This window comes from Mobula hypostoma, chromosome 11 (genome assembly GCF_963921235.1).
Source record: "Mobula hypostoma chromosome 11, sMobHyp1.1, whole genome shotgun sequence".
NCBI classification, from domain to species: Eukaryota; Metazoa; Chordata; class Chondrichthyes; order Myliobatiformes; family Myliobatidae; genus Mobula; species Mobula hypostoma.
Genome location: NC_086107.1, coordinates 4,035,963 through 4,062,853, shown reverse-complemented (window position 1 = coordinate 4,062,853; position 26,891 = coordinate 4,035,963). Strand labels below are relative to the sequence as shown.

The window sequence follows — 26,891 nt, the reverse complement described above, 5'->3', positions numbered from 1 at the left end:
GGAAAGACGTACTTGGAGGTGGGATCCTGTTGGAGATGGTGGAAGTTACAGAGAATTATGTGCTGGTCACAGAGGCGAGTGGTGTGGTAGGCAAGGAAACAAGTGAGACATGCTCTTTTCTTTTTGTCCCCAGGGAGGAGCCTGAAGACTCAATATTGAACACACAATATTCTTCCACTCTGCCATCAGATTTCTGAATGGTCCAAGAACTCATGAACACTACGATGTTATTCCTCTTTTGCATTATTTATTTATTTTGTAATCTGTAGAAATTTTATGTCTTTGTAATGTACTGCTGCCGGAAAACAACAAATTCCACGTCATTTAAGTCAGTGAGACCAGCCCTGATCATAACGCCGAAGACATTGCTTGCTCGTCGGTGTAGCCGGCAGTGCGCAGGCGCAGTAGTGGTAGCCGGCAGAGGACAGTGCGCAAGTGTATTCTGCCGGCCTCTGAGTCTCGCGAGGTTTCACGGTGCGGGGCCTATGCGGACCTCAGGCGCCGCACAGCCACGGCTTGAAGTTGGGAATCCACCGTACATTTACGGGTTGCGAGCGGCTGTACCGGCCTCGGCAGGTAGGCACCCTACGGGTGTTGACAGTGTGCAGCGGAACAGGGTGGAGGGTCTGTGGGGGTAGAACTGAGCCGGGGAGGAGAGGGTCCCAGCCTTGGACCCGAATCGTCGCCCTGTTGAAAAGCGGAGGTTGGTGGCCGGAGTGGAGATCTCGGGGAGGCCAGGCTGAAGGCAGAAGGAGGGGATCCCTTGGGGTTGGTCGAGAAAAGAAGGTGGTTCCCAGAGGGAGGAAGGTGGGTACCGAGAAGAAGCGACACACACAAGATGCTGGAGGAGCTCAACAGGCCAGAGAGCATCGATTGGAAAGAGTAAATAGTCAATATTGGTGAAGGAGAAGAGGGCCCCGGTGGGGTGACAGAGGCGTCCGCGTTGGAGGAAGGAGAGGCGGGAGAAGAGGGTTCGGGGGCGGGAGTGGAGGAAGATGTGGCAGGAGACGAGTATCCGGGAGGAGGAGAAGAGGCTGTCAGGATGTGATGGGTGGCGAGATAGGAGAGGGTCCTGGATGGGGGTGTGGTTGGGGTTTTGCCCTGGGAATCCCTACCACCAATTGTTGAATGGGTGGGAAGCTTAAATCTCAAATCTTTGGAATAAGTTGTGTTTAAATGTCCATTTAATGGATGAAAACGTTAGAGTGCAATATGGTATTTGACTGAATTAAGAAAATATTCGAGCAGCTGAGCGAACACTCCAAAGGAAGATATACAGTGATAGACACTTTGTTAAGGAAGAGAGAAGGGTTGAGGGGGATGAGGAATTCCTGGAGCTTGGTGATTTGCCAGCTGATCATTTCGGAAGTGGAGACATTCAGGTTGTAGGACTAGGAAATATTACAGTGATAGTGGGGGAGGGGAATTTTTGTTTTGCTGACAGAAAAATGGAAATTTCTGGCAACTTGTTGTCTTTATATTTAAAAAAAATTCTGTATGAAGTTAAAATCTGTTGATATTTGATGTTTATCCTCTGTTAGTTGGGGTCAACAAGGATGTTGCATCCCAGCTGTCTACATGATACACAAGCCAGGGCAGTATGATATAGAGAACAAGTTACTCATGCAGAAGGCTCCCTGTCTCCATGCAGCTGATTAATTCAAAGGAACGGCAGAGACCGATACAGTTTGGTACCAGTGACGTCGCAAGAGTTGCCTGTCATCCTTGAACATAGGGAATCCAGCTCTGGATTTTTCACGAAGCTTTCCCTATGTGTGGGTATAGCCGCAAGGCAGTGGAGGTTTGAGGTCAGAGATTCTCTTCTCCTAGAAGCTCTGTCTGCCCGAAGCGACTGGTTTTAAGGCACTAGTTATCTGCCTTTGCCCCTTCTTCTGTCAGTACAAATGGTTTCCCCAGGCTTAGTAGCTAAGCTACATGTGAAGGCCAGGAGCTGGACTTGGATGTCAGAGGCTATTTGAGATGTACACCATTGGGAGCATTTAGAAGTTGATGGGAACTTATGCCCACTACCATCCACGGTTATAACGACCTTAGTGAACCCAAATATACAGAATATTATTGGTATTTCAAATCTGTTAAAACGTCAGCACTAAAGAAGGAAATAGAAAAAACAGTTAACATTTGACACGATGAACTCATTTCAGCTTTTTGAACCTTCTGGTATTTCTAGCATTTTCTGTTTTTTATATTTCAGATTTCTAGATTATTGGTGAAGAAAAATGTCTTTTAGTTTTGACAGGAAGGAAGATCTGTCTCTGTCTAGCCTCTCAGGGTTATCCGGGTGTGTTCTTGCTGCTGTCTTCATAGTGTGCCAAGGGAGACCTCAGTGTCTCCAAGGTGGAGAGTCATTTCACAAAGCAGTCTTTTTCTGTCTTCAGACAGGACAATCCAAGGGTACACACCATGTGTAGACGGATGGGATTAGTTCCTGTTGTCAGTGTGGTCAGTTACAGATCTAATGTGTCAAAGGGCTTGTTCCCGTTCTGTCCTATCTTCCAAATATACACTGAGTGGCCACACTATTAGTTACGTACTGTACCTAATAATGTGTCACTTACTAGCTCTGTTTTTAGTTAGTCCTGACAAAGGGTCTCAGCCTGAAACGTCGACTGTACCTCTTCCTAGAGATGCTGCTTGGCCTGCTGTGTTCACCAGCAACTTTTATATGTGTTGTGTTGTGTCACTTAGTGTATGCTTGTGGGTTTTCTGTTGCTGTAGCCCATCCCCTTCAAGGTTCAATGTGTTGTGTGTTCAGAGGTGCTCTTCTGCACATCACTGCTGTAACGCGTGGTTATTTGAGTTATTGTCACCTTCCTGTCAGCTTGAACCAGTCTGGCCATTCTCCTCTGACCTCTCTCATTAACAAGATGTTTTCATCCACAGAACTGACGCTCGCTGGATGTGTTTTGTTTTTTTTGCACCATTCTCTGTAAACTCTGGACATTGTTGTGCATTAAAATCCCACGAGATCTGTGGTTTCTGAGATACTGAAACCACCCCGTCTGGCACGAACAATCATTCCACAGTCAAAGTCACTCAGATCCCATTTCTTCCCCATTCCGATTTTTGGTCTGATCAACAACTGATCCTATGACCATGTCTGCATGCTTTTATGTATTGAGTTGCTGCCATGTAATTGGCTGATTATATATTTGCATTAACGAGCAGGTGTACCTAATAAAGTGGCCACTGTGTTGATGGTTTAAACATTTCTACATGGGCTGCCAATTTTACCTGAAATTTGGTGACTGATGTGAATGAACAATTATGAAGTTCTGAAACACATTGATGAAGGTAGAGCAGTGGATCTAGTGTATATGGATTTCAGTAAGGCATTTGATAAGGTTCCCCATGCAAGGCTCCTTCAGAAAGTAAGGAGGCATGGGATCCAACCAGACCTGCTTTGTGGATCCAGAATTGGCTTGCCCACAGAAGGCAAAGGGTGGTTGTAGATGGTTCGTATTCTGCATGGTGGTCAGTGACCGGTGGTGTTCTGCAGGGATCTGTTCTGGGACCCCTCCTCTTTGTGATTTTTATAAATGACCTGGATGAAGAAGTAGAAGGGTGGATTATTACGTTTGCTGATGACACAAAGGTTGGGGGTGTTGTGGATAGTCTGGAGGGTTGTCAGAGGTTACAGCGGAACATCGATAGGATGCAGAACTGGGTTAAGTGGCAGATGGAGTTCAACCCAGATAAGTGTGAAGTGGTTCATTTTGGAAGGTGCAATTTGAAGATAGAATATAATAAAGTGTGGAGGATCTGAGAGATCTTGGGGTCCGTGTCCATGGGACACTGAAAACTGCTGCGCATTTTGACAGTGTTGTTAAGAAGGCGTATGGTGGGTTAGCATTCATGAACCGTGGGATTGAGTTCAGGAGCTGTGAAGTAATGTTACAGCTATATAGGACCCTGGTCAGGCCCCACTTGGAGTATTGTGCTCAGTTCTGGTTACCTCACTACAGGAAGGATACAGATGCTATAGAGAGAGTGCAGAGGAGATTTATGAGAATGTTGCCGGGATTGGAAGGCATACCTTATGAGAATAGGTTGAGTGAACTTGGCCTTTTCTCCTGGAGCGACAGAGGATGAGAGGTGATCTGATAGAGGTGTATAAGATGATGAGAGGCATTGATGGTGTGGATAGCCAGAGGCTTTTTTCCAGGGCTGAAATGGCAACATGAGGGGCCTTAGTTTTAAGGTGCTTGGAAATAGGTATTGAGGGGATGGATGTCAGGGGTAAGTTTTTCACAGGGAGTGTTGGGTGCGTGGAATGCACTGCCAGCTGTGGTGGTGGAAGCGGATACAATAGGGCCTTTTAAGACCCTCTTAGATAGGTACATGGAGCTTAGAAAAATAGAGGGCTGTGCGCTAGGGAAATTCTAGAGTAGGTTACATGGTCAGCACAACATTGTGGGTGAAGAGCCTGTAATGTGCTGTAAATTTCTGTGTTCTATTATGCACAGTTGAAAAATGTAAACATAAATCTGGAATTGAGGTCTTTGATTACGACATAATTTCCCATTCTTATCTGAACACGACAGTGTACATTGTTTTGATGCTACGGCGGGTGCTACTGGTGGATAATTCAGAGTTCGGTGTACCATCTCATATCGAATCATGGTGTACGCATATAATTGGGAGCATATTTTGTCCTTCCAGTGGTACCTTGAACACAACTTCAAAGCATTTCAAAATCAGTTTTACTATCACTGGCATATGTGGTGAAATACATTGTTCTGTGGCAGCGGTACACAGCACTGCACCTCCTCAATGGCAGCAATGAGAAGACGGCCTGTCCCGGGTGGTGAGGGTCCTTCATGACAGATGCCGACTGTTTGAGGCATCGCCTTTTGAAGCTGGGGAGCCGAGTGCCCATGATAGAGCTGGCTGAGTTTGTAACTTACTGCTGCTTTTTCCAGTCCCGTGTAGTGCACCCTCCATACTGGGTAAAGGATACTTAACTGAGGAATAGTAGCTTGAGATTTGAGACTGAAATGCGATCACACTCCAAGTTCTCATGTTCCAGACTGTGATTATGTATTGACCTTGGGATGAAAGGAGTGCTGGAAAAGTCAGACTCATTGCTCATGCTGTTTCACTGGAGATGCTGATGCTGCAGTCTTACTCAGTATACCTAGGTTCCTTTTTGTCAGTTTTCCATTTCCTATTCCGAAATGTTGGATTGGTGAGCACCCATTTCAAATCAACTTCTCATTCCTTCTGTGTGGATCTGTACAAACAGCAGGATAAAACGTACAACAGTACAGCAAAGTGCAGACCCTTTGCCCACAATGTTTTGCTGACTTTTGAGCCTACTCCAAGATCAACCTAACCCTTCACTCCTACACAGCCCATAATCCTCCTCTTCTGTCATTGATGAAGACATCCTGAGGTAGAAAGAGCAGCACCACCTATTCCGGGTAGTCTCCAACCTGGTGGCATGAACGTTGATTTCTCTAACTTCCGGAGATTTCTCCCCCTTCTCCTCCTCTTTTACTGTTCAAACTTCAAAGTTCACTTGCTTTCAAATGATGTATACTATATACAACCTTGAGATTTGTCTTCTTGCAGGCTGCCACAAAATAGAGACAAAAGAATCCACGAAATATCCCCACAGAATAAAGACAATCGAACACCTAAAATGCACATAAACGAACAAATCATGCAGACAATAAAAAAGTAAACAAATAACATATAGAACATGAATACACAAGTAAAGGAACAAACATTCTGGTTTCCTTCTCCCATATTTTTGGCCTCACCTGCCTATCACCTCCCCCGGTGCCCCTCTATCTTCCCTTTCTCCGTGGTCCACTTTCTGTCCTGCCAGATTCCTCCTTCTCCAGCCCTTTGCCTTTTGCACCGATCACCTCTCAGTTTCTTAGTTCATCCCCCCCTCCTCCACCTACCTGGGTAATGATCTGATCTGTATGAACAGTATGCGAGACAAACTTTTCACTGTATTTTGGTACATATTTCAGTTATATTCCAATCCCAATAGTAGTTAGGCACTGTACCAGGAAGACTGTCTTCCAAAGAAATTGGTAAATTTGTTTAGTATTATTACACATGTGGATAAAGTGAAGCACAATAAGTTATTTGAAATATTACAGAAAACTCTAGATCTAGATTCGAAAGACCTACGCCTAATCAGAAATCTGTACTGGGAACAAACTGCTGCTGTAAGAATAGATAAAGTGAGTCAGTTTGCGAAAATCAAGAGAGGCATTAGACAAGGGTGTGATTTCTCCCCTGATTTATTTAATGTGTACAGTGAAACTATATTACAAAAAGTAAGAGACATCTTGGGAATCAAAGTTGGTGGTGAAAACATCAATAGTTTCAGATATGCAGATACTGTGTTAATTGCAAGTATGGAGGAAGAACTACAAAACTAATTAGGTTAGATTATGAGGACAGTCAATTGCAAGAAGACAGAATGTATGGTGATATCCAAAAAGAAGGAGAATCCTATATGCAGGCTGAGAATAAATGGGGAAGACATAAAACAAGTACAGAACTTTTGTTACTTAGGAAGCTGGGTGACATCAGATGGCAGGTGCGACTTGGACATCAAAAGAAGAATAGGGATAGCAAAAGACACCTTTATGAGAATGAAGAGTATACTGACCAATACTAAACTAGGCATGACAACCCGCCTCAGAGTACTGAAATGTTACGTTTATCCAGTTATGTTATATGGCTCAGAATGTTGAACAATATCTAGTAACATGAGAAAACGAATTGTAGCAGCAGAGATGTGGTTTTTGAGGAGGATGCAAAGAATATCATGGACGAAATGAATATCTAACGAGGATGTCATGAACAGAGCAAACACAAAAAGAGAAATAATGTATGAGATCATGAAAAGGCAACGTAACTTCATTGGACATGTGATTAGGAAAGAGGAGTTAGAAAGCACGGTAATTATGGGAAAGATTGAAGGGAAGAAAGCAAGAGGAAGACAAAGAGAACTGGAAATGAATACCAATGAATTGATCCACTTGACCCGAAACAGGAGTGTGTGGGCCATGGCAGTCAAAGCTCAAACTGGGCACGGCACCTGACGATGATGATGACACATGTGGGGATACATTGGAAAAACCTGTCTTGCATGCCATCCATACAAATCAGTTTATCACAGCAGTGCATTGAGGTAGTCGAAGAGAAAACAATATGTAAAGTATTACAGTTACAGAGAAAGTGAAGTAAGGCAGACAATGAGATGCAAGTCCACAGCAAAGCAGATTGTGAGGTTAAGAATCTATTCTTATCACACTAGGAGACTGTTTAGTAATAGGGGAACGTAAAGTGTCCTTGAGCCTCAGTATGTGATTTTAGGCTCCTGCCTGATGGGAGGGGGAAGAATAGAGATTGAGTGGTGACTTTAATTATGCTGACTGTTTTACTGAGGCAGCAAGAAGTGTGGACAAGAGTCCATGGAGGGGAAGCTGGTTTTCTTTCATGAGCCAAGCCATGCCCACAACTTTCTGCAGTTTCTTGTGGCCACAACCTGAGCGTGATGCATTCTGTAGTTCGTCGATTTAAAAATTGATGAGGATCTAAGGGAATGTGTCAAATTTATTTAACTTCCTGAGGAAATAGAGATACAGCTGAGCTTTCTTTGCCGTGGCATCTGTTGGAAGAAAAGACTGCCATTTACAAACGTTTGTATCTTAAGTTTGCTGTTTTCAAAATTAGGATGTTCTAAAATACTTTTCAACTCCTGAGATGCTGGCATGGTTGGTAGGAAAAGTGTAAATCAGCATGGTATTCACACTCCCTCTTATCTTCTAGGACGATATTAAATATAATTAGCCAGTTTTGTCTATTTCAGGGCTGTGTGAAATAACACTTCCATACATAACCTTACGTACATTTCTGCCATTCAACGAGTGAATAATAAGACATATTTTACACTGCCTTGTCCAAAGCACTGTGATAAGTTACTCTGCCCACCTAGCATAGGATTAAATTATGTGTTTGGCCTATTTTGTCATGTGGCTCCAAGTACTCTGAAACCTCGTCCTTCATAATCGACTCCCAACATCTTTCCAACTACTGAAGTCAGGCTAACTGGCCTATAAACTCCCTTCTTCTGCCTCCCTCCCTTCTTGAAAAGTGGAGTGACTTTTGCATTTTTCTAGTCCACAAGACCTTAAAACAGGAGCAGAATTAGGCCATCTGGCCTGTTGAGTCTGCTCCGCCATTCAATCATGGCTGATGCTTTTTTGTTACTCTCCTCCTCAACCCCAGTTCCCGGCCTTCTCCCCGTAGCCTTTGATGCCATGTCCAATCTAGAACCTATCAATCTCTGTCTTTAATACACCCAACGACCTGGCCTCCACAGCTCATGTGGCAACAAATTCCACAAATTCACCACCCTATGGCTAAAGAAATTTCTTCTCCGCATCTCTGTTTTGAAAGGGTGCCCATCTATCCTGAGGCTATGCCCTCTTGTACTAGACTCTCCCACCATGGGGAAACATCCTTTCCACATCTACTCTGTCTAGGCCTTTCAACATTTGAAAGGTTTCAATGAGATCCTCCCCCCCCCACCCCCCATCCTTCTGAATTCCAACGAGAACAGACACAAAGCCATCAAATGTTCGTCGTATGATAACCCTTTCATTCCTGGAATCATCCTTGTGAACCTCCTCCAATGCCAGCACATCTTTTCTAAGATGAAGGGCCCAAAACTGTTCACAATACTCAAGGTGAGGCCTCACCAGTTGCTTATACAGCATCAGCATCACACTCTTGCTCTTGTATTCTAGACCTCTTGAAGTGAATGCTAACATGGCATTTGCCTTCCTCACCACCGACTCAACCTGCAAGTTAACTTTCAGGGTGTTCTGCACATGGACTCCCAAATCCCTCCGCATCTCAGATTCCTAGATTTTCTCCTCATTTAGAAAACAGTGCGCACATTCATTTCTACTACCAAAGCGCATGACCTAGCATTTTCCAACATTGTATTTCATTTGCCACTTTCTTGGCCATTCTCCTAATCTGTCTTTCTGCATCCTACCTGTTTCCACAACGCTACCTGCCCCTCCACCAATTTTTGTGTCATCTGCAAACTTGGCAACAAAGCCATTTATTCCATCATCTAAATCATTTATATACAACACAAAAAGAAGTGGTCCCAACACCAACCCCTGCAGTGTTGGGACTGGCAGCCAACCAGAAAAGGATCTTTTTATTCCCATTCGCTGCCTCCTACCAATCAGCCAATGCTCTAACCATGTTAGTATCTTTCCTGTAATACCATGGACTCTTAACTTGGTAAGCAGCCTCATGTGTGGCACCTTGTTAAAGGCCTTCTGAAAGTCCAAATATACAACATCCACTGCATCCCCTTTATCCTATTTGTAATCTCCTCAAGGAATTCCAACAGGTTCGTCAGGCAGGAGTTTCCCTGAAGGAAACCATTCTGACTAGCTTGTTCTGTGTCACCAAGTACTTCATCACCTCATTGTTAACAATTGATTCTTAACATCTTCCCAACCACTGGAACCATTCCAGAATCTCGTGATTCTTGAAAGATCATTACTAATGCTTCCACAGTCTCTATAGCTAGCTCTTTCATAATCCTAGGTGTATTCCATCTAGTCCAGATGATTTACATACTTTCAGACTTTTCAGCATCCCAAGCACTTTCTCCTTAGTGATAGCAATGACTCTCATTTCTGCCCCCTGGCACTCCTGCATTTCTGGCATTTCGCTGGTGTCTTCCACAGTAAAGACTGACGCAAAATATGTATTATGTTCGTGTGCCATTTCATTGTCCCTCATTGCTACCTCTCCAGGCTAATTTTCTAGTGGTCCAATATCCACTTTTGTTTCTTTTACTCTCTACTGTGTATCTGGGGGAAAAAAAACCTTTTGTATCCGCTTTTATATTTTTGGCTAGCTGAGCTTCATATTTAATCTTTTCTCTCTTCATGGCTTTTTCAGTTGTCTTCTGTTGGTTTTTAAAAGCTATACCACCGGCCAGCTAAGGGCTCTACCCAAAAAGATTCAATATCTTCCGATCCGATGCCTAAGAATTTGATTTCATTTTTAACTGAGAGAGCCACATTACCCTTTCTTCCTACCTGCCTGCCCTTTCAATACAAAGTGTAGCCTTGGATGTTAAACTCCTAACTTTAATCTTTCAGCCATGACTCTGATGCCTACCATGTCATACCTGCCAATCTCTAACCACACAAGATCATCTACCTGATTCATATACTGTGTCTATTTGAATATAACACCTTCATTCCTGTATTCATCACCCTTTTTTGATTTTGGCCCTGTGTTACACTTTAACACATCCCACTGATTGCTATTTTGTCCTATCATCTGCCTGTCCTTTCTCACAGTCTCATGTCACACCACATCTATTTGTATACCAACTGTCCAGTCCTCAGCTCTAACACTCTGGTGCCCATCCCCCTGCCAAATTAGTTTAAACCTTCCCCAACAGCTCTAGAAAACCTGCCCGCAAGAGTATTGGTCCCCCTCAGGATTAGGTGTAACGCTTCCTTTTTGTGCAGGTCATTTCCATCCCAGAAGAGGTCCCAAAGATCCAGATAACTGATGCTGTCCCCTGCACCAATATCTCAACCACACATTCATCTGCTAAATCATCCTTTTCTTACCCGCACTGCCATGATCAAGACAGGAGCTGATTATAGATTTCAGGAGAAGGACTAGAGGTCATGAACCAATCCTCATCAAGGATCAGAGGTGAAGAGGGTTAGAGTCTTAAATTCCTCCACGTTATTATTTCAAAGAACCTGTCCTGGGTCCGGCACGGCAGTGCCTCTACTTCCTTGGGAGTTTGTGGAGATTTGACAAACTTCTGTAAATGTGTGGTAGACAGTATATTGTCTGGCTGCATCACATCAAGGGAAATTTCTGAAACGCCCATTCGCTGCTGTCGTTACTGTGTGGTCAGGAATCTTTCGGAGGGTAGGCCTCCAAATCCCCGGCCTTGCCTGCTTTTGGCGACCGAGAAGGAGGTCGAATCGCTCGGACAGAGATGACGCTCAGTACTCGGTGTGGGAGAGCTGATCAGAGCTCGAAGTTTTCGGATGACTCAGAGTCGGATTGTGGTCGGTGTGGCAGAGAGAGTTTTTCTTCCCTCTCCCGTCTGTGTGAGATGTGGGACATTTGAGAAACTTTGAACTTTACTGTGCTCATGGACTTCTTCATCACGTTGTGGTATTGTGCACTGTTGTAACTGTATGTTATAATTATGTAGTTTTGTCAGTTTTTTCAGTCTTGGTTTGTCCTGTGTTTTTTTGTGATATCACACCGGAGGAAATAATGTATCATTTCTTAAGGCATGCATTACTAAATGACAATAAAAGGGGACTAATGTGTCTTCATAATCTAAAATACCAATGTCCTTGAATGGAAAATCCTACAAAATGTAGTGGATATGGTTCAGTCCATTATGGGTAAAACATGAAATGTCGTAGGAAAGAAGAATCCATTATCAAGGAGCCTCAGCAGCCAGGTCATGCTCTCTTCTTGCTGCTACCATCAGCAAGAAGGTGCAGGAACCTCAGGACTCGCTACTACCCCCAAGCATCAGGCTGTTGATATAAAGGGGTTAACTGCACTTAAGCTCACTCAACTCATCACTGAAGTGTTCCCACAATCTATGGACTCACTTTCAAGGATTTTTCATCTCATGTTCTCGATATTAGTTGTTATTATTCCTTCTTTTTGTATTTGCACACTTGTCTTCTGCACACTGGTTGAGCACCCTAGTTGAGCAGTTTTTCATAGATTCTGTTATGGTTATTATTCTATAGATTTATTCAATATGCAAACAAGAAAATGAATTTCATTGTTGTATATGGTGACATATAATTAATTTTCTTTGAATGTGGCACAGTCAGCAATCCAGAGATTACTGCCCTGGAGGCCCTGCTTTTCAGCTTTTTGTCTAACTCCCCATATCTCTTCAGGACCGCCTCCCTTTTCCTACCTATGTCATTGGAACCAAAATATACCACAATTTCCAGCCGTTCAAACCTCCCTTTTTAGAATGCTGATGTTGTGACACATCTGATGGTGAAACATTATATAGTTGTGGAATGTGTTTTTTTTTGCTGTAGTTGAGAGAAAAATTGTGTCACATTCCCTGGGGATTAGAATGATTTTTGTTGTTCCATAGTTTAGTTATCTCCCTCTGTCAACAGCAACAAAGTGATACTGGCTGGATTTACTGAATCCAGTGTTTCCAGTAATCCTATCTTGCTTTTCATCAACATCATGTTTATAAGACATAGGAGAAGAATTAGGACGTTTGGCCCATTCAGTCTGCTCCACCAGACGATAATGGCTGATTTATTATTCCTCTGAACCCCATTCTCCTGCCCTTCTCCCCGTAACTTTTGATGCCCTTACTAATCAAGAACCTCTGAAACTCTGGCTAAAGAAATTTCTCCTCATCTCTGTTCTAGATGGATGTCCCTCTATTTCAGGTGCTGTCCCTCTGTCCTAGCCTCCCCTGCTCTAGGAGACATCCTCTCCACATGCACTGTGTCTCGGCTGTGTTATGACCATGGCACCAAGAAAAAATTTCCAATTTCCTTTCTTATGGTTGCTGACTGTTCACTACAGCCATACAGGAGGTTTACACACTAAACAACGGGTAAACTACAGCTTAGTTTCTGTATCCTGATTGTTCATTTTGGGAAGTTCTAGAAATACCCAGCAAGTCAAGCAACAACTGGAGAGAAAAACATTCAGTCCTTCCATGTTGATTACCTTGCCATTACTTAATTTTGTTACATTTTTCTTGCACCTGAAGTATTTTCCCTCCACTTACAAACCTGTGCTTCCATCCATTCTGACCTCCTGTGCGTTCTGGACTTTATTCTTTCAGGAGTTGAGGCCCTAAGCTTGGAATTTTTTCCATTGTTCCCCAACCCTCCAACAGTTCTCCTGCATTTGTTAACACCTACCTTTTCAATTTTGGATATTTGTCCTTGTATCCTTTTATGATCAAGAGGAGGTTGACAGGTGCTTGATTAGTCAGGGTGTCAAAGGTTTCAGGGAGAAGGCAAGAGAATGGAGCTGAGAGGGATAATAAATCAACCATGATGGAATGGCAGAGCAGACTTGATAGGTTTAGTCTTCTCTGCTTCTATGTCTTATCGTCTAAAAGCAAGGACTTCTCGACATCCTAATCATTTTTTAAATTTAAAAGTAAAATGACATGGGGAAGGTGCTTTGTCTCAACAGATCCAGTTGTTGGTCTATCCTATCTGTCTGATAACTTGCTTGTTTGATAATTCAATACACATTATCATACTTTGTCTTTGCTGGATGTGAAATGGATATCTTGTAGTAAGGAAATTGGTGGTGTCATGCTGTAGTCTGCTTACTTCGGGTACCCTGAAATTTCAAGCTTCAAATGGAGGAGTATATAGGAGGGAAGAGTTAGATTGATTTTGGAGTCAGTTGTAAGAGTAGGGCAGTATGGTAGCATAGTGCTTAGCATAACGCTATTACAGGGCAGCAACCCAGGTTTAATTCCCACTGCTGTCTGTGTGTATGTTCTTTCAATGACCATATATGGGTGAGTTAGTGAATTGGTCACATGGTACAATTGTTCAGCACAGGCTTGTTGGGTGGGAAGGGCCTGTTACTGCGGTCCCCAACCACCGGGCCGCGAGGAAACGATATGAGTCAGCTGCATCTTTTCTCATTCCCTGTCACGCCCACTGTTGAGCTCGATCGCACGTGAGCTCATTACGTATGCGTCATCCGTGTCAGCGCGGGAAGGAGATCAACTCCTCGAGCTGGCAAATGACGGCGGGCTGAAAAGTATGTTTGACAAAACATCTCTGCCGGCATTCCGGATCAAAGTCAAGGCTAAATATCCTGAGATAGAGACGGAAGCACTGAAAACGTTGCTTCCATTTCCAATATATCTCTAATGAATGCAACGAAAACTAACTTGCGGAATAGACTGGACATAAGGAACCCATTCGAGTATCGCTGTCTCCCATCAACCCTCGATAGGACCGTCTTGTTGCAGGAACACAAGTATTCAGACAAGGGCTCCCACTGATTCAGCGATATTGGTGCGTTGCAATGATTTTATATGTTCATACGAGGAAAATATGCGCTGTGTGTTTAATATCCAAATGTTATGATGCTATTGACTTATAATTGACTTACATAACCATATAACAATTACAGCATGGATACAGGACATCTCCGCCCTTCTAGTCCGTGCCGAACGCTACTCTCACCTCGTCCCACCGACCTGCACTCAGCCCATAATCCTCCATTCCTTTCCTGTCCATATAGCTGTCTAGTTTAACTTTAAATGATAATATCGAATCTGCCTCTACCACTTCTACTGGAAGTTCGTTCAACACTTACTTCAAGCTCCCCTGATAACTGATTCAGCGATATTGGTGCGTTGCAATGATTTTATATATTCATGCGAGGAAAATATGCGTTGTGTGTTTAATATTAAATTCATTAGATAAACCCTTTTAGAAACGAAATTGAGTGTATTAGCCACTTATCACCTATATTCTGGTCGTGATTAACACCCCTTCCGAGCAGAATCGCCAAAAACAGTTTGCAGAAAAGAAATCGGCACGTGCACGCATGCGCACTGGTGCCCGCGCAAGGCTTCATGGTCATTGTAGTCTTTTCGGGGTAAACAACGTATTTGACTGCTACTCTTGTCCGTTGGCAACCATCTCCGCGCCCTCCCCCCCCCCCCATCGGTTGGCCGGTCCGCAAAGATATTGTCAATATGAAACCGGTCCGCAGTGCAAAAAAGGTTGGGGACCCCTGCTCTATGTCAATTCAATTAAACTAAAAATTTGGTACAACATGGGCCGAAGGGTCTGCACTTTACTGTCATGCTATGTTCTACTGAGATAAGAATTATCTTTAAAATGGATGAAATTTCAGTGTTAAATTGGTTTTATTGCAAGTGTATTTTAGGAATGTTTTGGAGGTGATTAAATCTCCTCCGGTCCAATAGTTTGCCAAACAGCTTCTATTTCTTCCCTTTGTTTTTGCTGTATTTAGAGATACAGCGTGAAACAGGCCCTTCCGGCCCAGAGTCGCCCTGCCCAGCAACCTACTGATTTAACCCTAGCCTAATCACAGGAAATATTACATTGACCGATTAACCTACTAACAGAATAACTGTGGGAGCACCTGGAGGAAAGGCATGAGGACCATAGAGGCAGTCGATTGAACGTCACTTCTCTCCCTGTACTTTCTCCTGGCAATTCCGCGTAATGAATGGAGATGATGGCGTTGATGTGACCTTGGTATGCTAACTTGTTCGGAGCTGATTGCTACACACCCTTGAGAATTATCTTGATTGCCTGATTAACCTAATTCTTAAGAAATTACCTCAATTGAACATTTTTAGAGGTTTGTTCTTAATCTGCTGGAGCAGTTTCCTTTTTTCACATTTGCAAATTCCCCATTTTATTTTAATCCATACTTCAAATCCTTGAAGGAAGTGTTGCATTTTTTTTACTATTAGCAAACTCATCATAGTGTAGATAGGAAGTATAATGTCTTGTAATCCTTGCACTCCAGAAAAGAACAGGTCATTTATTTACATAGAATCAGTACAGGACTTTCAGCTCACGATGCTATGCTGACCCTTCAATATACTCTTAAGGTCAATCTAACCCTTCCTTCCCACGTAGCCCTCCATTTTTCTATCATCCATGTGCCTATCTAAGAGTCTATTAAATGTCTTTAATTTGTCTGGCTCTGCCACCATCTCTGGCAGTGTGTTCCTCGCACACCCACCACTCTCTGTGTAAGAAAATGCAGTTCTAAAGATAAAGAGAGACTTGCTTTATTTGTCACATGTACATTGCAACATACAGTGAAATGCATCACTTGTGTCAAATCAAATCAGTGAGAATTGTGTTGGGAGCAGACTGCGAGTGTCGCCATTTTTCTGGCACCAATATAGCATGCAGACAGTTTACTAACCCTAACCTTGAATCTTTGGAATGTGGGAGGATCCCCATTGATTTGACTTTATTTCTTACATCCCTCACATACATGACTAAAAATCTTTACGTTACATCTCAGTCTAAATGTGTAATCATAGTAATTTATAATCTATAATAAATAGAACAGTCAATGTAACATAGAAATACGCTCAAATCAGCGTGGATTAATCAGTCTGATGGCCTGGTGGAAGAAGCTGTCCCGGAGCCTGTTGGTTCTGTCTTATATGCTGCAGTACCATTTCCTGGATGGTAGCAGTTAGAATAGATTGTGGTTGGGGTGACTCGGGTCCCCAATGATCCTTTGGGCCCTTTTCTCACACCTGTCTTTGTAAATGTCCTGAATAGTGGGAAGTTCACAACTACAGATGTGCTGGACTGTCCGCGCCACTTTCTACAGAATCCTGCGATTAAGAGAGGTACAGTTCCCGTCCCAGGCAGTGATGCAGCCAATCAGGATGCTCTCAATTGTGCCCCTGTAGAAAGTTCTTAGGATGTGATCATGGGGAGAATGTACAAAGTCCTTACAGGCAGCAGCAGGAATTGAACCCTTTTAAACTACTCTTAAGATCAATCTAACCCTTCCTTCCCAAGTAGTCCTCCATTTTTCTATCATCCATGTGCCTATCTAAGAGTCACGATACATTTTCATTTACATTGGATTCCGGTTAATCGGGGCACATTTTGGCCCAATTAAGCAGCTGTCTCATTCAGCTGATTTCATGGAAGTAGTTAAAAGGTATAAAAAAGACAAACTACCATTTAACTAAGTAACAAATTATGCAATTAAATGAAATAAAGGACAAATTAGAACACTTCCAATACCTCTGCAGTAATATAAAACTGTATTAGTTCCTAATAGTTATTGATGGAGGAATTTAAAAAGCCATCCCACTACACAAGGAAATTGGAGCTGACAAATAGACCACTGGGCCTCCCTAAACCTGCCCTGCAATTCACTATCACTGTGACTGTTTGATACTGGTTCCAATTCCTCAACCTTCTACAATTCCCCATTCTCAATTCTTTGATCTTTATTTATGTATCTTCACTTTAAATAACGATCCTGGCAACAGAATTTCTGAGAATTTCTCTCTCTGGAAGGACTTGGCAGCATCCTGTATATCTGTAGTAAAACCTTTCCTTAAACTCCAAACTCTTTGTAATAAATGCTCGTATTCAGTTTGCCTTTGAAGCTACTTGATGGACCTGCCTGCTCACTTTAGGTCATTTGTGCATGAGAATACCCAAATTCCTCTGAACCTCATTCGCTTGCAGAATGGTAGCATAGTGGTTAGCACAGCACTTTACAGTGCAGGTGTCTCAGGTTCAATTCCTGCCACTGCCTGTAAATTGTATGTTCTATCTCTGACGTCTGGGTGCTCCGGGTTTCCTCCCACTGTTCAAAGACGGTACTGGTTAATAGGTTAATTGGTCATTGTAAATTGTCCTGTGATTAGGCTAGGATTAAATTGCTGGGAGATGTGGCTCAAAGGGCCAGAAGGACCACTTCTGCACTGTATCTCAATAAAATAAAAAACACAGTTAAGGAGATGTGTAAATTCTTCTTGAGCCTGAAGGTTGCCACAAACAAAATTAGAAGTAAATTTATAATCAATGTTCATAGTATATGTCAGTGGTCCCCAGCCTCCGGGCCGCGAAAAATGCAGGGGTGCAGTGGTAGCCAGAGCGTACCCAGCACATCTTTAAGAAAAACGACGAGATTAGATTAGATTATGAGGACACGCAGTCCTCTTTTATTGTCATTTAGTAATACATGCATTAAGAAATGATACAGTGTTCCTCCAGTGTGATATCACAGAAACACAAGACAAACCAAGACTGAAAAACTGACAAAAACCGCATAATTATAACATATAGTTACAATAGTGCAAGCAATACCGTAATTTGATTTTAAAAAAACAGATAAAAGACGGATGGTAAAAAAAGTCTCAAGGTCTCTCAAAAGTCCCAACATCTCACGCAGACAGTAGAAGGAAGAAAACTCTCCCTGCCATGAGCTTCCAGCGCCGCAAACTTGCGGATGCAGCATCCTGGAAGCACCCGACCACAGTCCGACTCTCAGTCTGTCTGAAAACTTCGAGCCTCCGACCAGCCCTCCGACACTGAGCGCCGAGCACCATCTCTGCCGAACGCTTCGACCCCAGCCCCGGCCACCAGCAACAGGCACAGCTGAGGATTTGGAGCCTTCCCTCTGGAGATTCTCGATTGCACAGTAGCAGCGGCAGCGAACCAGGCATTACAGAAGTTTCTCCAGATGTTCCTCCGTGCTTCTCACATCCGCCTCTATCAAATCAGGATTGTGCACAGCCCCTATTTAACAAATACGATATCATTTCACCGGAGAGGCTGCACGCGCTGTGTCGCACCACCATCTTCTCCTCCCCCTTTTCACTAAAACAATCTAATTAATTAGGTGCCACTCGGCATGTAAATGTCGGCCCAGATCAGAGGCGATTGCCAATTTCACTTGCTCTATGCGATGTTCACTGCTTTTTCCAGGGCACTGGAGCCTTTAGCTGTTCCATTGTTTGGTCAATTTAAAGGCCAGCCCAGACAGGCTGAAAAGACTGGGCTGTCAGGATCAAGGTGACATGTTGAATTTACACAAACTTCTAATAAAGTATAGGCACTGCCGTGCTTTATTTGTAATGACAGTTACGTGCTGGTCCCAGGACAGATCCTCTGACACTTTTCAGAGAGAGAAACGTCGATCCTTAATGCCGAAGAATTTAAAGTTATTAGCCTTCTCCACCTCAGTTCCTCTAATGAAGACTGGCTTCTGGGTGGCACCTAATTAATTAGCTTGTTTATTTCGGCTTTTTTCTTAAAGATGTGCTGGGTGCGCTCCAGTTACCGCTGCACCCCTGCATGCTTCGTGGTTTGCTGGTTGGGGACCACTGGTATATGTCACCATATACAATCCTGAGATTCATTTTCTTGCAGCCATTCATAGTAACAAAGCAGTACAATAGAATCATTGAAAAGCATTGAGGGACAGAGGGAGAAAAAGGAGAGTGAGAGAAAGAATGTGTGCATAAAAACAAGTAACAGATGGGGTACGAGGGGGAGGTGGGGCCTTAGCAGAAGTTAGAGAAGTCGATGTTCATGCCATCAGGTTGGAGGCTACCCAGACGGAATATAAGGTGTTATTCCTCCAACCTGAGTGTGGCTTCATCTCCTTTTTCTCCCTCTGTCCCTCTGAATATACCTCTTGCCCATCCTCTGGGTCCCCCCCACCCTCCTTGTCTTTCTTCCCGGACCTCCTGTCCCATGATCCTCTCGTATCCCCTTTTGCCTATCACCTGTCCAGCTCTTGGCTCTATCCCTCCCCCTCCTGTCTTCTCCTATCATTTTGGATCTCCCCCTCCCCCTCCAACTTTCAAATCCCTTACTCACTCTTCCTTCAGTTAGTCCTGACGAAGGGTCTCGGCCTGAAACGTCGACTGTACCACTTCCTACAGATGCTGCCTGGCCTGCTGCATTCACCAGCAACTTTGATGTGTGTTGCTATAGGTAATGAAATTGGTTCAGTGTTGACAGACAAGGAGACAGTACAAGGATAGTAATTGGTCTCTCATGTTCTCTCAATGTTAAGAAAATATGAACAATAAGATTGATAACAATTTACTTGAAGGAATAAGCATATTGATATGATTTTAAAGAAGGCACCCCTACAGCTATATTTCATTAGGAGTTTGAAGAGAATTGATAACCAAAAACCCCTGCAAATTTTTACAGTTGTACTGTGGAGAGCATTCTGACTTGTTGCATCACTGTCTGGTATGGCGCGGCCAATGCACAGGATTGGAAAGAGCTGTAGAGGGTTGTAAATTCAACCGGGTCCATCATGGGTACTATCCTCCCCACCATCTAGAACATCTTCAAAAGGCGATGCCACAAGTAGGTGACAGAACTTATTGCCTGTACTTGTGGGACTGAATTATAGGGCGAGGTTGGATAGGCTGGTAGTGTCTAAATCATGAGGTGCGTATGTAGGTTGAAGGTCCAGGAATGAAGAACAAGAAGCTATAGTTCAAGTTCAATTCCAAGTTTATTGTCATCTGACTACGTATATACAATCCCAAAAGAAGTAACATTCCTTTCAACCATACACAAGATATATCACACACAACACATAAAAGAAAATTATACTATAAAGATGTGCTTAGTGGTGGGATCCCGTTGGAGGTGGCGGAAGTTTACAGAGAATTATATATTGGACCCGGAGGCTGGTGAGGTGGTAGGTGAGGACAAGGGGAACCCTATTCCTAGTGGGGTGGTGGGAGGATGGAGTGAGAACAGATGTGTGTGAAATGGGGGAGATGTGTGTTGCTTGAAATTCCAGCATCTGCAGATTTCCTCGTGTTTGCGTATTCATCAATGTTGATGTGATAATTGTAGATAGCCACCTCCCTGAATATGCTCAAGTCTGTGATTTTGAAGCAGTGCTGCAGCACTGGTGTGTCACCCTCTGACCAGATCCTGATCTTTCTGAACTGGTTTGATTTGTTTAACTAGTGGTTGGTATGCAGGGGTTAGCAAAATGGATGTGTGGTCTGAGTATCCAAGGTGAGAGTTGGGGGTGGGGGGGGGGTAGAGTAGCCTTGTAAACTCCAGAAAAGTTGGTATAAGCCAGGTCTAATATATTCTTGCATCTAGTTGCGAAAGGTTTAAGGTGAGAAGGAAAAGATTTAATGGAAACTTTGGGGTCGGGGGAGCAACTTTTTTACACAGTGGTATTTATGTGGAATGGTCTACCAGAGGAAGTGGGCGATGCAGATTCAATAACGAGTTAGCTACGTGGATTGGACTGTTTAGAAGGTTACGAGGAAAATGCTGGCAAGCAGCACTAGCTGAGATGAGGCATTTTGGTCAGCATTGGAGCATTTGGGCTGAAAAGCCTGTTTTCATGCTGTAAAACTCTGACTCCACAGACAGAGAATTAAGACAATAAAGGCTAAGCTGGAAGCTGCTGTCTCGAGCATTGATAAATTGGAACAGTTGGAGAAAGAAAGTTATGTTTTCTGTGCTGGAGAAATGACATTATCTCTACCTGTACTCAGTGAAACTGAGCTTCCAAAGTTCATGGATTTGACTTTGCCTCTGTTTTGGGACTTGCTACCATCATGGAAGACTCTGCAATGTTGTTCATCTTTTTGTTTGAGTGATTACATTGTTCAAGCCGGAAATATTTGCAATAATGAAGTGAACCCTTTTTTTTGCAGGTTATGGGTGTCTGGTGTGCGGACTGAAGGATCTGGTTGAGTGGAGATCTTTAGTGTGGGATGGCTACACGGCCATACCCTTATGATAGTAATTCTAGTGACCCAGAAAATTGGGATCGTCGATCTCACAACAGACCTCGTAGACTCTATAAGCACTCCAGGTTAGTGAATGATTACAAATACTATGTGGAATTTGACATGTTGCATTTGAATTTGCACCTTTGTTTTAGCCTTGATGCATTGATATTTGGAAAATGATATTTGGAAATATTGTGCTGTGGTGTGCATGCATTTCAACGCCAGAAACCCACAGGACTGTGCGGCCCATTGTGCGAATACTGTGTGACTTGCTATTTAGATTAGATTAGATTAGATTCAACTTTATTGTCATTGTGCCGAGTACAGATACAAAAAGCCAATGAAATGCATTTAGCATCTGACCCGAAATGCAAAGAATAGTGTTATTTACAAAATAGCTGCAAATAATAAAAGTGCTACAGCACACAAATATAAAAGTACTGAGACAGTACAACATAACCAACACAAGAGATTTTGCAGATGCTGGAAATCCAGAGCAGCACACAAAATGCTGGAAGAACTCAGCAGGGCAGGCCGTATCCATGGAAATTAATAAATAGTCGACATTTCGGGCTGAGACCCTTCATCAGGTCGTCTCGACACTTCAGCTCTTTATTCCTCTCCATCAATGCTGCCTGACCTGTTGAGTATTTATACACCAGTGCTGTTTGCAGTTGAATTTTTGTGTGACTTAATAATTTCACACTGGTGAAGTGTTCAGCAAAGCTTAAACAATAGCCTGTTTCTATTCTTTCATTATGAGAACATGGATACTTCGTTATGACCTTGCACCATATTGTCTGCCTGCACTGCCCTTTCTCTGTAGAAATTATTCTGCATTCTGTTACTGGTAGATCTTCTACTACCTAAATGCACTGTTGTAATAAGTTGATCTGTATGAACGGCATGCAGTGGACAAGTTTTCCACTGTAGCTCAGTATGGTTGGCAATAATAAACCAGTTTACCAATTGTTATGTACCCCTGGGGTTTCTTTTTGCTGTGGACTGTCACTTTAAGGCACAAGAAAGAACTGAGACTAACTTTTGGATTTCTGCTGAGGGCGGGGGGGGGGCAGAGTCTGCCTTTCAGCTGGTGTTTACACTTTTACAAGGACACTGACTACTGCTGTCAGCTTTTGGGTTGCCATGGAAAGAGAGAGAGGTGGAGTTATTTGATGAACAATCGAGGTTATGGTTTCTCTGCAGCATGTTTACACTTCGCAAGGACACTGTCAGCTTCTGTGTTCTTACAGAGAGAGAAGGGAGGAGCTACTTGAGGGACAGCTGGTTTTCAGCATGGTGAGGTAAATAGAAGGTCAGCTGATAGACAGACAGACACATGATTTTGGACACTGGATGAGCTTTGTTGTGCCCACAGAAAGGGTGGGTTTTTGGAGGATCAATAAGGCGGATTGATCGGTGGCTCTCGCAGTGTGGAAAAGGTGTGACCGGTGGGAAGTTATTTGTGTGTCCAACCCTCACCTGGGTTGATAACTCACCCACAGAAGACGGTCTCCTCTTTTGTGGTCACATTCGGTGACTTTAAAGGAAGAGAAGAGGGGAGAGGAAGGTTTGAAACGGAAGAAACCTAGTGACAAAGAGGTCACTGTTTGGAATCTCCCTCTTTCTAAGTAGCCTATGAGGGTGAGTTTGAGTTCCATTCGAATACGAAGGTGTGACTGTCACGTAGTTAATCCACAAGAGTGGGTTCTCTGTTGAGCGGAGTATCTTTGTGAATCCCACTTGTGTGTTACCCTTGTTTGGGTGTGGTAGTTCATGGAAGAAAGGCACCCCTGTGGCAAATCACTGTTGGAGTTATTTCGTATGTTGTGGAACTGAATAAGTGGCTATCATGTTGTGTGTTTGGGGTTGGTTCCCTTGAAGATGGTCCCCTTAGTGACAAGCTACTGTTGGTGATAATCCATGTGTGGATTCTGTTTGAGTATCCTGTGGCCAGCACTTTGGAATGACCCGTAGCTGAATTTGGGTGTGGTACCACTTATGTTGAAAGGATATTCGTTGAAGATCACTGTCGGTGATATTTCCTGTGTGGAATGGAACAACTTCGGAGATAAAACCTACTACTATTGTTAATTTGTATTGTTGTCGTGGAATCTGTGGCATATCGACATAATTGCTTTCTCTCGACGTTTACCCTGGATTACAAATATCTCTCTCTCATCACCTATTCCGTGGATGAACTGAACTTCCATACTTTACCATCTCAAGACTCTAAGCCTTGTTTCCCCCAAGCTCAATAGTTTGGGAGTTATATTTGCACACATATATACACGTAACACTGCTAACTTGTTTGATTTATCGGGTTATATATTACTGTTTGGTGTAGTTACTAATAAATACCATTAGTTAATAGCAGTACCAGACTCCAAAGTGTTTTCTATTTCTCCTGGTTTTTTAACCCGTCACAGGGTACGTGATACAATGCAACGCACAAAATGCTAGAGGAACTGTTACAGCTACATGAGACCTTGGTCAGACCCCACTTGGAGTACTGTAATCCGTTTTGACGTTGTAGAGAGAGTGCAAAGGAGATTTTCAAGGATGTTGCCTGGATTGGAGAGCATGCTTATGAAAATAGGTTGCATGATCTTGGCCTTTTCTCCTTGGAGTTTCAGAGGATGAGAGGTCACCTGATAGAAGTGTAAAGATGATGAGAGGCATTGATCGTGTGGGTAGCCAGAGGCTTTTTCCCAGGGCTGAAATGGCTAACACGAGGATGTATAGTTTTAAGGTGCTTGGAAGTAGGTACAGAGTAAGGGTAAGTTTTTCATACAGAGAGTGGTGGGTGTGTGTAGTGCATTGTTGGTGACAGTGGTGGAGGCGGATACAATAGGATCTTCTAAGAGACTGTTAGATAGGTACATGGAGTTTAGAAAAATAGAGGACTATGCGGTAAGGAAATTCTAATTTCTAGAGTAAGTTTTCATGATCGGCACAACATTATGGGCAAAAGGGCCTATAATGTGCTGTAGATTTCTATGTTCTAAGTTCTGTTCCCCTCCATAGATGCTGCCTGACCTTGAGTTCCTCCTGCATTTTGTATGTGTTGCTCTGGATTTCCAGAATCTGCAGAGTCTCTTGTGCTTACCAATCTGCTATTGTTTGTTCATGGAGAGAGCTAAACTTGTTCCAAATTTTATCTTCATAAACTACTAAACAATTTTCCTTATCTCCTGAGAGTGTGGTGTAGGTGCAAGCTTCTATCTAAACTATTTTCCTCAAGTCTGTTAATGCGTCAGTGTGACCTGGTTGCAAGCAACCACAGCTTTGAAGCTTTTCACCGTAATTTTCTAGATCATAATGACAAATCCAGTCATGGTCAAGACATGGCGATGAAACATCAACTCCTGCCTGAGGAGAGACTTGGATCTGCTCCAGTTTTGGCTACCTTCACAACAGTTTCACAGTAGATGACATTTCATTGGCTCTTCACTCTGCCCTGGATCATCTATACAGTGAAGATGCACACATCAGGATGCTCTTCATTACACACCTGAAGACACAGGAGCAGAATTTGGCCATTCATCCCATCGAATCTGCTCCACCATTCCATCATGGTTGATCCCAGATTTCACTCAACCCCATACACCTGCCTTCTCGCCATATCCTTTGATGCCTTGACCGATTAAGAAACGATCAACTTCCGCCTTAAATATACACATGGACATGGCCTCCACAGTCTGTAGCAGAGCATTCCACAGATTTACCACTGTCTGGCTAAAAAAATTCCTCCTCACCTCTGTTCTAAAGGGTCAGCCCTCAATTTGACTACAGTGTGGAAATAGATAGATAGATACACTTTATTAATCCCGAGGGAAATTTCGTTTCGTTACGGTCGCACCAACCAAGGATAGAGCGTAAATATAGCATACAAAAAACCCCAACAATCAAACAACAAAATGCAAAACTATGCCAGATGGAAAATAAGTCCAGGACCAGTCTATTGTCTCAGGGTGTCTGGCCCTCCACGGGAGGAGCTGCACGTTCGATAGCCACATGCAGTAACGACCTCCCGTGCCGCCAAGTGTTGTATCACGGTGAAATGTGGCCGAAGTCCAACAGTAAAAAGTTCAATATCCAGTCTGCAAACACGTTCCACGATCGTAATGTATCGTAACCCTGAAGTCTTTATGAATTGGTAACTTTTGTATAATGTAATGAAATGGGGTCTGTGAAATCCTAAGATAGTTTGCTGGTTTGGGTGAGGAAGCTTGCAAATGTGTTTGCATTGTTTGGGGCAAGCTATTTTCTTTGATGACAGTCAATTTGTTTTATGGCCAGAAGGGATGTTTGATAACAGGGGACAGGATGGAACTTCTAAAGATCAAATGTGTGAATGAGATAATGATGAAGATAACAGAGGAATGTAATGTTTTGCTCAATAGAGCAATATAATCTTGTTCTTCGTGGGGGGGGGGAGGTATAAAAGTACTAAACAGAAGATCAGAGCCATTTTCCAGATGAAGCCTGGCTAGAGGTACATCTCCCCTTGCAAGTAAAATAATAAATGTGCTATAATGTGATCCAGTCTGAATTTGTGTAAACATGAGGAATTCTGCAGATGCTGGAAGTTCAAGCAACACACATCAAAGTTGCTGGTGAACGCAGCAGGCCAGGCAGCATCTCTAGGAAGAGGTACAGTTGATGTTTCGGGCCGACACCCTTCGTCAGGACTTACTGAAGGAAGAGCTCTTCCTTCAGTTAGTCCTGACGAAGGGTCTCGGCCCGAAACGTCGACTATACCTCTTCCTAAAGATGAATTTGTGTAGTTTGTTTTTGTGTAATAGAAGACCTAACTGATCAGTACACGACAACAGCTCGGCATTCAGTCCCCTCAAAACTGATTAATGAGCTTCAAGACCTTGGCTTCAATACCTCCTTGTCCAACTGTATCCTCCACTTCCTCACTTATAGACCCCCAGTCAGTTGGGATTGGAAACAACATCTCCTCCACAATCACCATCAGCACAGGTGCATCACAAGGCCGTGTGCTTAGCCTCCTGCTCTACTCGATTTAGGCTTTTGACTCAGGCTAAGCACAGCTCCAATGCCATATTTAAGTTTGCTGACAATACCACTGTCATAGGCCGAATCAAAGGTGATGAAGAATCAGCATATAGGAGGGAGAGTGAAAATGTGGCAAAGTGGTGTACAACAACCTCTCACTCAATGTCAACAAGACCAAGGAGCTGATTATTGATTACAAGAGGAGGAAGCTGGAGGTGGAGTGTGTCAGTAATTTTGAATTCCTAGGTGTTGTAATTTCATTGGATCTCTCCAGGGTTCAGCACATTAGTACCATTGTGAAGAAAACACAGCAGCGCCTCTACTTTCTTAGACGTTGGCAAAGATTAGGCATGTCATCTATAACTTTGACAAACTTGTAGTGGAGAGTATATTGACGGGATGCATCACAGCCTGATAATGGAAACATTAGTGTCCTTGAATGGAAAAGTAGTGGATGTGGCCTAGTCCATCACGATTAAAGCCCTCCTCACCATTC

General features: G+C 43.2%; 1 protein-coding gene across 3 annotated transcripts in view; it reads left to right on the top strand.

Annotated features, from left to right (window-relative positions):
* Positions 1 to 436: 436 nt before the first annotated feature.
* The window catches only part of LOC134353559 (BTB/POZ domain-containing protein 10), a 165,451-nt gene continuing 138,996 nt past the window's right edge, over positions 437 to 26,891 (top strand). The window contains exons 1-2 of one of the 3 annotated variants that reach the window (XM_063061588.1): positions 437 to 576; positions 21,290 to 21,450. In XM_063061588.1, coding sequence (XP_062917658.1) covers positions 21,350 to 21,450 — 101 coding nt within the window. In that variant the 5' untranslated portion in view covers positions 437 to 576; positions 21,290 to 21,349. Of the gene's footprint in view, positions 577 to 21,289; positions 21,451 to 26,891 lie in introns of those variants that run through there. The other 2 variants (XM_063061590.1, XM_063061591.1) reach the window with 2 other exon arrangements.